The following is a 12,398-nucleotide window of genomic DNA, read 5'->3' as shown; positions in this document are numbered from 1 at the left end:
TTATAATGCATCCTATTTATTATGTTTACAGAAAGTTAATCTCGGGAGGTTTTCCTCATCCTGTTTTCTGGAGATACTTCAGAAATTGAGGATATTTTGAGTCGTCGTGATGAATGCAATGGAAAATATATAAATGCAGTGTGTTTAAAACATCACTTTACATAGCGTGAGTTAACCATTCATGAAAAATGAAAAATCTAATGTTTTTTGTTGGAAAAAAAGGTCTGTTAAGACCATTTATTGTCAATTTTCCTCATAGATTTCTGCGTTAAGATTTTTTGTATAGTGGAATGGACGGGAAAAAAACATATAATTAAGTTGCCTGATCACAAACTAAATTGCTAATTATTTATGAGTGCATTCAGAGTAGAAATCCATGATATATATTTTTTGTGTGTGTGTTTGGAACATAATTAGGTTCTGAATGGGTTAAAAAGTAGTCTTAAATTTTACTCTATTATTAATTCATTTGATAAAAGTCTTAAACCTTGATTTGTAGTTTTGAAGTTTTGAGTTTTATAGCTCCTCAGATGTGATGATTTGATGCTTCTCTTTGTCATACTTGATAGTGAAGTAAATATCTTCTGATTTTAGATAAAACAAGGCGTCTGAAGGTGTCACTTTGGTCTGTGGGAACTTGAAACAAACATTTTTAAAAAATATTTTCTGAAACTTTAAAGCCGTAATGATTCATTGATGAATTTAAAAAGTAATCTGCAGATTAATTTATTAGTTAATTCAAACCTGCAAAATAGAAACGTCTGGATTCAGTGATTTGTTACATGGTGAAATTGCAAATAATTCATAAGACAGAAACACGATCAATTTAAGGCCTTAACACTCATTACAATAATTAAATTAATTATTTTCTTGTTGTTAACAAATCCCTTGAGAGGACCAAAGCCAACAGCAACATGCTTTGTTGATCTCCATGATATATTAAGATGGTCACTGTGTCAGAGTAGGACATCATGGACTCATCACTTCCTGCTGTGACTTGGCTGAGAGACACGACAGACTGCTCGTTGGACTCGTTGCCAAGAACAGACTTCACCTTTCCACCTGACAGCACCATTAGTCTTCCTTCACTGAGCTGTGTCTGGAATGTCATCTTTAAATATGTCTCCAGCTGATTGCTGTAGTTTTATAGTTTTCAGGAGTAAAGTGTATTTGTTGGGGACTATTTTCAGCGGAGGATTGATCCACATTTGGTGCTCTAGTGAGTGTTTGTGGCAGCAGGTTGGTGTATGTGGGATTGAGTCCAGATAAACTACAGTGTGTGTTCTTGGTAACAAAGGAACATGACACTGAGTACAACAGTGTGGCTCTCTGATCTGTTTTTTATAGTTTTTAATTTTATCCAATAAAGAGGGGACAAGCTCTCTGAGGTACTTCGCTTGCTAAAACCTGATATGTGGTATTACACTCGAAATTAAAGAGCTGTGCAGCAAGTTCAATTCTTGCTTTGGGGAAATGGTTTCAGTCTTCTCCGTGGTAACGAGACGCTGTCCTCTAACCAGCTTGTTCATCTACATTCTATTATCCCGATCAGTATATATATATTCTTCTGACAGCTGCTTGTTTGTTTTTGGGATAGTGGAGGGATTCGATGTAAGCTAACTGAAGAGGAACAAATTTTAAACTTACTTCCACAGAGAACATAACAGGTGTGCAAGAAAAGGAGGTGGTCAATGTGTCCACTGAACCAAGCAGGGAGCTACAGGGTGAATATGTTTTGGTCCAACAAGTGCAAGACATAGACGAGAAGTAGCACTTTTGGTATTTTCACATGTCTACCACCCGCCTTGATGATCTGGGGTCTCATTTATAAAACAATGCGTACAATCCATACTAAGAATGCTCGTGCAGAGAAAAGCCAAAAATGGCGTGCGCAAAAAAAAACATCGGACAAATTCTATAATCAGGCTTCCACCTCACCAACTGCATCGCCAATTTCCTCTCTCCAAAATGTTCATAAGCATGGGTCAAAGTCTGTTTTCATAGATCACAACATTTGCGTGGAAAGTGACGTACGCCTTTTTCAGGCCTCATTTTATGCATACGCAATGTTTATAAATGATGAGTCAACTGGATTCAGCCCCATGTTCCGGGTTCCCACAGTCATGGAAAACGTAGTAAAGTCATGGAATTTCACAATCTCATTTTCCAGGCCTGGAAAACTCATGGAATTAGTAAAAATCATTGAAGTTTTGGGAAACTCATGGAATTTTGTCCGTTACAGTAATCTGCCGGAGATATCCTGCCACGTAATGTAACATAACTGCAAATTTATTTTCTGTATGTTAGCTGTTGACATAACGTAGCTCTAATATGCGTCAGCTTAGGACTGCAAATACTGTTTCAGCATCAACCTTGTGATGTGCAATACTTGCATCAAAAGCAAAATAACTCAAACAATTTATGTCATGCTTGATACAAGTGGAAAATTTCCACAGTACTCCCCCTTACCAACCATTTTCCATGATTTATACCGGCCACGCCTCCTGCTTTTAGACGTTACATGTATATGTGACATAGTGTGGTGGCGTTTGTTATGTGAGACTCTCCTGCATGTGTGTGTGTGTAGAAAAGTACCGTAACCAGGCCAGCAAGTGCAGCTGACACAGTGACGTGCATGCTTTTTCGAAATGAAGATTTTATTATGGGTCCTTGAACAGTCATGAAAAGTATCCAGTATATGTGCCAGAGAAGCTCGCTGTGACTATCCAATCACATTACGTGACAAGATATGACAGTATCTATGACATAACAACATTCTCCAGGTGCATGACATGACAGGAAGTGTCAAGCGACAGTTCTCTGTTGAAAATGTGTCATTTTAGTCGAGCAACACTCATGAAAAGTGTTCGACCATAAATTAGGCTTTATTGTCAGTTAGCGAGCTCGTAAGCTCGTTTGCTAACTTAAAGGAAGACAGTAAGTCCATATACTTAAAAGATGTATTGGTACCATCAGCTCCTGTCTCACAAGTGTCTGTAAACAATGTGTCTTTTGTGGAGCAGTTTGTACTAAAACAGAGAATTTATTCATTCGTTTTCCGTAACCGCTTAGAGACAGACAACCATTCACACTCACATTCACACCTACGGACAATTTAGAGTCACCAATTAACCTGCATATCTTTGGACTGTGGGAGGAAGTCAGAAGAAACCCACGCTGACACAGGGAGAACATGCAAACTCCGCAGAGGAGGGCTCCCTGCTGTGAAGCAACAGTGCTTACCACTGCACCAGCGTGCTGCCAGCAACAGAGGAGGTTCAATAAAAGGAGATGCTGCAACACGTCTCTGCAAAGTTCATCAAACTTGAACTTGACAGGAAAGATTTGCAGAGATTTATTTTTCCCTTACCAGCCAATCTACTCACAGTTTCCACTGAAATGAATTGATTTCACCATGAAATTTTGAATGCCGGTGTGACTCACCCTTTATGCTGCTCAGACAATAGTTGTTAGTCGGATCAATTCAATTTGGTCTTTTCCTGGGGTTCGTTTTCAGCAACCAAAATCTAACACATAACCAGCCTCGCCTGTTAGGAATGAATCAATAAGGTGTGTGCATTACAGCAAAGAAACCCAACATCAGATTATTTTGATGCCTCTGTGTGTTTTTGTTTCTCCCTCCTTCTCCTCCCGCAGTTCGTCTCCATGACAGTATCTCAGAGGAAGGCTTCCACTATCTCCTCTTTGACCTGTGAGTTGTTTCCTCTTTCCTTCCTCCCTTCCTCCTCCTCGCCTCTACTTCATCTCCTCTTTCTCTGCCATACTGTGCTGCTCTCCCTCCTCCTCCCTCTCCCTTGGTGCTTCATTTTCCACTCCCTTCCTTCAATCCTCGCTGCATCTGTCTCCTCCTTTTCTTTCTTTATATCCGCATTCCTTCTTCTCCTCTCCTCTCCTCATCCCCTCCTCGCTCTTCCAGGGCAGTTCCCCCCATTACATAACACCCCACCCCTCCTCCCTACCTCCATCCTTGCGGCTTCCACACTAGCGCACACACACGCATAGACACACATACACGGATACAACACTCCCCCGCACTGGAGCCAGTCTCCATGGCAACCCAGTCGGAGTGAATCCTGCAGCCGGGGTTTCCCCCTAATGAGGACATCCCCCTCCTGTCTGTGTGTGTGTGTATGTATGTGTGTGTGTGCTGCCTGAGTAAAAGAATGTATGTAATCTGGCGTTTTAACCTTCATCTTTACATCTTTATGTTTCTCAGGGTGACAGGAGGGGAGTTGTTCGAGGACATTGTGGCGAGAGAGTACTACAGTGAAGCAGATGCCAGGTAAACACCCATTGATTCTCATCTCTGGCCTCTCTCCCTCGCTCTTCGTCTCCATCCCCTCCATGTGTCAGTCCTCCAGCCTCTGCAGTCCTCCAGCACCACTGAGAGTTCGGCTCCTCTCATTAGACAATTTTGACACACAGTTTTTTTTTTTTGTGGCGTTACAGGCTTTCTACTCCTGATGGCTAAATACCTCCACGCAGTTTTATCTGTGAACCGAATTACAAATCAAGGTCGAGGTGTTTTTCCCCAGAGTCAGAATTTACAGACAGATGGGAAACATACACATGCAAGAAAATGCACACACGCCCACGCTCTAACCCCCCCCCCAGGAGGTAGACTTAAATCAATTTGACTGTGGAGGCGGTATGTGGAGGCGAGAGAGAGAAGAAATGAAGGGAGGGGGGTTGGAGGAAATATTAAAAGGAGGAGAGAAATAGAGGTAGAATTAGAGATGCAGTGAAAAGGAGGAAAAGCTGATTTCTTTGCAGCTTTTTAAAAATATTGTTATGTGTCACTCCTTGCCTCCGTCTCTGGCCTTTTATCACCCCACATGTGGTCACATTCAGGGCTTTAAATGACCTTTTTCTGAATTGTATGCTGGCTCTTACTCTTTAAAATCGGAGGTTATTTACCAGCAGTCGAGCATAAGATGAAAATTGTCAGACTTCAGGAGGAAGCACATTCTGCTTTGTGAGTGATTAGTAAATGCATCTAATGCTGAATCATGAAATAACACGATGAATATTAAAAAAGCTCTTCATTTACATATTCAGTCTTTATGCAAAAAGCATGAACAGCCTTGTTTTGCTCGGTACTTCTATCTATTATGAATAGTCAAATCATAATTTACCCCACTAAAAAAAAAGTCCAGTGCATAATGATTAATAAAAACATGACATTTATTCATAGTTGATGATGGTAAAAGCACCAGTGTTGGGTTGAAGTACTTAATATATGCCATATTTAGTGCTCCTCTAAAATACATTTTTGTAGCAGAATGTGTTTAGTGTATGTGTTTTCTCTGTTAGTTTCACTTAGTTTAGGCTCAACCTTTATGGAAAATATGCTATTTTATACAAGCACAGAAAATGATAATATGACAAATGCAGAAGGGATAAGGCAGGGTTTTTGTTAGCTGCTTGCTAGCGGCTAACTGTAGCTAGGTGAAGCATATTTTATATTCCAAGGAATTAGCTATCGCCTTGTTATGAAGCTGTCAATGTGCTCCCGCTTTCACTGTGTCCATTTGTTTGGGACGCAGACTACAATTAAACACTTCAAACACTTTTATCAAGCAACAAAGCACTGAAAAATGTTTTTGCGACATTCATTTAACCAGCTGTAAACATACAGTAACAGTATGAGCAGTCTCTATGTGAATGCAAATATTTCTTAATTACCATCCTGTCTTAACTATCCTTTTTGTGACTACATGAATAGACGGTTTAGGTCAGTTTATTCACAAACACAGTTAAAGTGCAATTCATTAGACACAATGGAGATGTGAAATGTGACACCCTGATAAGCTGTCTATAGCTTGAGAATAGGGGCCCACACACAAAGCAGAAAGTATTTAAAATGTGTTTACTTCACGTTGTCTAGATTTCAGAAAAATCAAGTGCATGTATAACACAGTAACATTTACAAACTATAAAACTCCTGAGACTAAGAACCTACAAACTGAAGTACCCCAAGGCTAACTACTAAATAGTCCCAAGAGATTTATTCCATCACTCAAACATTGCTTATACTGGAAAGATATTATCTCTCTGGCAGAACTCAAGCAGTAGACTTGAGGTGTCCCACAAGGGTCTATTCTCGGTCCTCTTCTGTTCACCATCTACAGAAACGTTATCCCTGACTTTCTACATTGTATATGCATTTTTATGCAGATGACACCATTTTATATATAATGCTCTTCTCTAAATGCGGTCATTGATAATCTACAGTACACTTGTACAGTGATGCCCCCAAAAATTTTCAAGAAAATCCTGGGGTGGCACACCAAAACCAAAAGCCATAACTCGATTTCAGGAATTCTGATTGTGCTGTTGAAGTATATAGGCTAGCTTAAAACTATGGAGAGTTAAGAAATCACATACTGCTATATTTTGTTTTTTTTATTTTACAGTTAATATTACTAATTATCTGACGTGCTTAAACTAGTAGAGTTAACATTTTCAGTTCCACAACAATCCTGTTTTAATATGTATCTACATGTTTTAGTTGATTTATTGATCTTCAAATAGGCTGGATGTCTTAAAAAGACAAATATACAGCTTTATTTGAAGGAGTACATTGATTGTCAGGAACAAAACTTTTATCGGGAACCTTAGAACCCATTTTCATTTAGATATCTTGAGGTGACAGTTCAAGGGACCCCTTTGAAAATGGCCACGTTTATTGTTCCCTACGCTGAATTGGGTAGTACCAATGGATGTCTTGGGTTGTTTCACGGTTGTTTCCCCTGCCTTTCTATCGCCAACCTCTTAAGGACAGTAATGTCACCGCCTACTGCACATGCACTTTTTAAGGTCCTCCGTACTTGGGAACACGCTGGCTTACTAGTAACATTAAATTAGCTTGGCTCGTTATTAGCTGGTTACTAGCTTCTAGTGGTCCGGACCACTCTGCAGTAGGGAGGATGGCGAGGCATGCAGGTGCTGTTCACCCACAATGGTTTTATTGCAGTCATCACCACAAATCAACAAATATGGCCTTCTCATAAGGTTGGACAGTAGCCCTGAGCTCATCTAGACACTTAATTCTGCTGACTATCATCACTCTTTGCCGCCTGCTGTCTTCACCATGACACTCTGAGAGTGCTGCTTCCCTTCACACACACACACACACAAAGCACACATCACACCCGCCCAGGTTACCCACAAGGCCACCACCCTCAAAGGGGAAAAAGGGTGAGGCAGTAACACAGCTTGTGTTTTATTTTTGATGATGTTTATGAAAAAACATATTTGGTGTGATTACAAGATTCACCAAATCATTTTCAGGATTAATACTTAATATTTGCCTGTAATCAATTAATGGTATAAAAACTGCCCTCTGATAGTTGAAAATTGAAATGCAATTTCTGAAAATGAAAGTGAATTAAAGCAAATTTGAAGTTGAATATTAAACAAAAATGATGAATTTTAATGAGGCAGAATTTGCCACTCTGACTGCTGTTTGTTTTCACACCAGTGCCTCCGTGCTAAATTTCCAGTTTGAATGTAGGACACACATGAACACGCGCACATAAGAGCCCTGATAATCGTCTCAATGTGTTTAATATCCATGTTGTTTCCTCTGTGATCTCTTCTTTCCCTATTATTTCCTTTCTCCCCTCTCATCTGCCTTCATTCTCCCTTGTTTCTTTGCATAAATTAATTATGTGTGTGTGTGTGTGTCACTCAATGTGTTTGTGTGTGGGTGTGCGATTAGCATGGCTTGATTACTGTCCAACAGTATCTCACTGACAGTTTCCTCTCTGTGCTCCATCTGCACTCAGAATCGCTCAATCCCTCCTTTTTCCACCCCGTTAAAAGGGTAGGTTCACCCAAATGACAAACAAACATATTTTCTCTCTTAAAACCACGAGCGGCATCCAGACCGGCCATGTGGAGAGGTTGGTTTTATGCATCCATGTCTGTTTCCCTCCCAAAAAATGGAAGAGAGTGGATTTTTAGTTTGTGGGCTCACAGCATTGAGTAATAACATTTCCCAGCGATGATAGCAGTGTGTCTGTCCACATCAGTGTCCCCATTATTCTGGATAATCCTCAGAGACTATTTATTCAGTGTAAAGTGGTTCCAATGAAAATTGTTGACAGTGAGGTCTGTGGATTATCCAGAGTTTTTAGCCATGCTAGCAGCATAGCTCAAGGGATGGCAGTGTCAGTCGGGCGGTCGATTCAGGCTGAAATATCTCAACAACTACTGGATGGATTACTTTGAAAATTTGTACGGACATTCATATTATTCATTTCTCGGCGTTGTTCAGGCCAAGGGTTCCTCAGCTCAAAGAGAGATGGAGCAGAGCCCACCTACTACACTTTCAGCAGTAGTTTCTGAGGTGAACGATGTGTTAGAGGCTCTTGCTTTAAAAGTTAAAAATGATCCAGATTGGCATGAAATGATTCTATGACTTATCCGCTAGCGCCACCATCAGGTTGACATTTTCCATTAGGAGTGCAATGTCTCAGGAACTATTGGTGGATTGCCATTAAGTTTGGTTTGGACATTCATGTTCCCCTCAGGATGAATTATAAAAAACTTTGGTGATCCTCTGACTTCTCATCTAGAGCAGGGGTCAAAAGAGTCATTTTTGGCCAAAAGAAAAAATCTGTCCGGAGCCGCAAAATATGTTCGACCCTCTTAATGACGGACACACAGCCTGTAGAGTGCTGCAGTAGGCCGACACAGAGGTTAACATTGCCCTGGTTCTCTCAAATGAGATTTTCCAGTCTGATTTTGGAGTATTGCAGAAAGTAACCTTTATGGCAAACAAAAATATATGATGCTTACACCTTTTGTTTAGCAAGATAATCTTCACAAATTAACACCACTTTATGATTTTTGAAGCGTAAATGCGATTGCTAGAAGTAAAAAGCTAACACGAGGCTACAAATGAACTACACCACGGTCCTATGACTTCAACGTCACCACCACAACAAAGCTGTAAAGTCATGTTCGGCTTGAAGGCGTTCTCCAGCTTCCCTCATTTAGCCTCTTGTTAGCAGCTGCCTTTTTTATGTCGTAGAACAAAAAGTGAACGTCTCTTAAGCTTGTGTTAACCACAGACCTTATTTCAGGCATCTAACCAAAAACCCATTAAAAAAAAGCCTATTGACTTCAAGGTGAGGGAACCAGGAGTTCTAAAATGCTAAGTCATCTCTAGGTTTAAGGACAAATTCCTGCACCACTAAGTCTAAATTAGCCTGTCAATATTGTTAATAGGTCCAATGAGCAGTCATTAATATATTTTACCACAAGGTGGCCACTCTGCAGTGGGCTATTCATTTTTATTTGGTACTTAACTTTACAGAGTTTTCAATAACATCAATCACATTCTCTATTTTCCCTTGAGACTTTTCCTTTTTTGGATTTTGAGTCTGTAGCTAGCCTAGAGATACTTAAGACTAAACACTGCTACTGCGGTTTGGCAAAACTTAGAGGAAAAGGCGCCAGGCAGTAGAAGCATGACGCACATTTTAGTTGACGAAATGTTTAAACATTTTTTTATTCAATGTATAAAGCTACATATTTTTACAGTTGGAGAAGGTAAAAAATCACTTTAGGCTTACAGCAATGATACATTAGGTTTTAAATGTTAGAAAATATTCATTTCCATGTTCATTTTTTTGTTGAAGCCACAGGGAGCCACTGGAGAGGGGCTACAGAGCCACATGTAGGTTGCCTACCCCTGATCCAGCGCTATCATCAAGTCAACTTTTCAGTTTGTTGAAAATCATAACTACAAAAATGAAGACATTCCCATCAGCCTCAGCTGTACTTAGTGTTCAGTGCTCATTAGAAAATGTTTGAATGCTAACATCCTAAACCAGGGGTAGGAAACCTGCGGCTCGGTAGTCCCTCTCTAGTGGCTTCCTGTGGGCTTAAATTCATTCTTACATTCTCCAATTCTAAGAATGTGTAGCCAGTTCACCAAATAAAAAATGTTTTAATGTTTTGTCAACCAAAATGTGCGTCATGTGTCTATGGTCTATGGCTTGGCTAGTCTTGAGTCTAGCTTGGCTAGCTATGGATTCCAAATCTGAAAAAGGAAAAGTGCGTGGACGGATTTGATTGCTGTTACTTGCAAACTCTGCAAAGTCTAAGTAATATTTATTTATTTGTTTTCTTTAGTGTATGCTGTGGGACAATAAAGTTAATTTTGATCTTGATCTTGGTCTTGAATTTAGACTTCATAGGTTGTGTAACCATCATTAAAAGGTTCAGACCTGTTTTACATTTATATATATTTTATTTATTTATTTATTTTTTTGGCCAAAAATGGCTCTTTTGATAGCGAAGGTTGCCGACCCCTGCTCTAAACTAAGAAGGTGAACCTACTTCACATTTACTATGAAACACTTGTGTACTTTCACGTCCATAAATTCATGGCCATTTTTAAAATCTGACGAGCCCGGGGACGAGTCAAATAAAATGACATTCTGAGCTGGGAAACAGGACTGTTGCATTTCCACATGAGACAGTGAGTGCAGGTGTTTTGATGCCGGTGATGCTTGCTGCCCTTCACTGTAAGTGGAAGCAGAAATGTCAGAGACAAACATCTAAAAATCATCACAATTTGAAGATAAAGCAGGAAATATGTGTTTGTAATTTAGGTGAACTGAGCATATAGAATCTTCTGTTCCCCGAATCGCCCTCCTCCTGTCAGATGTTCCCTTACTTCCCTGTATTTCTCTGTATTACCGTCTCTTATGCTTCCTCTCCTTCCTGTGTTCCCTCCTTTATCTGCTCCTCACCCTGTTGTTTTGTCTCCACAGTCACTGTATCCATCAGATTCTAGACAGTGTGTCTTACACCCACCAACATGACATAGTGCACAGGGACCTCAAGGTGTGTGTGTGTGTCTCATTCTGTTGCATTGCCCTGCACCCTCTCTGTACAAGGGTACATGCTTGTGTTTTAATTTCTGCCTGTGATTTAAAAAAAAAAAGAAAGAAAAGAAATGCCTGTGCCTGCCGTCTGACTCTTCCTGCGTGTCTGCCTGTCTCCAGGTTTTTGCTTTTGGGACTCTTGTTGCACTATTTTAGACGGTCTGAACTAGAATTGTGATTTCCTGTGGGCCCTTGCAGACAGAGCACAAAAACTCTGCGAGAGAAAGAGTGAGCGCGTGAGAGCGAGCGAGTGAGTAAGCATGAAAGAGAGAGAAAGTGAATGAGAGGAGAGTTCAGTAGAGTAACAGCCAGTGTCGACTTCAGATTCTTGGAAACCTGCTAAAGTGTTTCGTCAAAGGCGGTGTTGCCGAATAAATTACACGGGAGAATGTGCAGGTTAGACACAGAGTCTCCCACATGGAGCTGCAGCTCCCTCCCACACTGCCTGACTCATGTTTGGCCCTCTCTGACAACAGAAAATAGCAAACTGCACACCTTCTCCTTCCTTTAGCTCAGACAGGTTCACTCTTCACACTTTTTCTGTGTGTGCAGCGAGGACACGTGTGTGTGTGTGTGTGTGTGTGTGTGTGTGTGTGTGTGTGTGTGAGTGTGGCCTGTATTGAGATGTCGCTGCCTCTGCATGGATGTGACAGTTGGGGGAATGAATGTGCTCAGACTAACCTGCTCCCCCTGCTGTTTGCGTGCAGTCATTGCATCCAGCAGATCCTGGAGGCCGTGCTCCACTGCCATCAGATGGGGGTGGTACATAGAGATCTCAAGGTGAGTCACCTGCAGGGGTGTGTGTATGTGTGTGTGTGTGTGTGTGTGTGTGTGTGTCTTGTGGGAGGGATTTGAAGTTGTATTTGTCTGCGTCTGACTGTTGTACCACATTCTGAAGGCTGGTAAGTGCAGTATTTAAACCTAGCTTGTCTGTGCATGTCTGCGCCCCTGATCTATCAATGCATGAGTCTGAGCGTGTTTGTGCCTTAAACTAATGTCCGTGCATGTGTTTAAGTGTCGCTGCTGGATTTGTGTTATTAAGGTGATTTTTTTAATCGAACTTTAAGTGGAAGAGCAACTTAACAGCAGCTGAAAGTCTTGTTTTTCGCTGACATCCAGTGGTTGAAGCTCTCACCTCACTGCAGTGATGTAGAAGTGTACTCCAGGGTGTGTCAGTACGCTGTGACATCACTGTTGGGTGACATCACTCTAGTTTCAACCAGAAAGGAGCAGTGAAAACATGGCCTCTCAGACTGGTGTTAAGTTCCTCTTAAAGTTCATTGAATTGTTTCAAGTTACAGGCGTGATTTAGCTCTGCTAATTACGTACAATCTTAATAAATGTAGAGTCAGATTTTGTAGATTTTAAACTCTCCTGACAGCAATTATAAATACAAGCAAGCTTTTTTTTCCTACTAAATTAATAAATATTGGTATTATTTATATTTTCTCAGTCTATCTTGCTCTGAATTAT

The 12,398-nt window shown here is 40.6% G+C and overlaps 1 protein-coding gene across 7 annotated transcripts in view; it reads left to right on the top strand.

Moving 5' to 3' along the window:
* The window catches only part of LOC126395195 (calcium/calmodulin-dependent protein kinase type II subunit beta), an 84,526-nt gene that overhangs the window by 10,397 nt on the left and 61,731 nt on the right, over positions 1-12,398 (top strand). For 6 of the 7 annotated variants that reach the window (XM_050052455.1, XM_050052453.1, XM_050052451.1 and 3 more), the window contains exons 4-6: positions 3,658-3,712; positions 4,238-4,303; positions 11,633-11,705. In XM_050052455.1, the coding sequence (XP_049908412.1) occupies positions 3,658-3,712; positions 4,238-4,303; positions 11,633-11,705 (194 nt within the window). Of the gene's footprint in view, positions 1-3,657; positions 3,713-4,237; positions 4,304-10,811; positions 10,885-11,632; positions 11,706-12,398 lie in introns of all 7 variants that reach the window. The other variant, XM_050052450.1, reaches the window with a different exon arrangement.

The sequence above is a fragment of the Epinephelus moara genome, chromosome 9, assembly GCF_006386435.1.
Source record: "Epinephelus moara isolate mb chromosome 9, YSFRI_EMoa_1.0, whole genome shotgun sequence".
Lineage (NCBI taxonomy): Eukaryota > Metazoa > Chordata > Actinopteri > Perciformes > Serranidae > Epinephelus > Epinephelus moara.
Note: the sequence above shows the minus strand (reverse complement) of the source record. Positions and strands in the feature narration are given on the sequence as shown.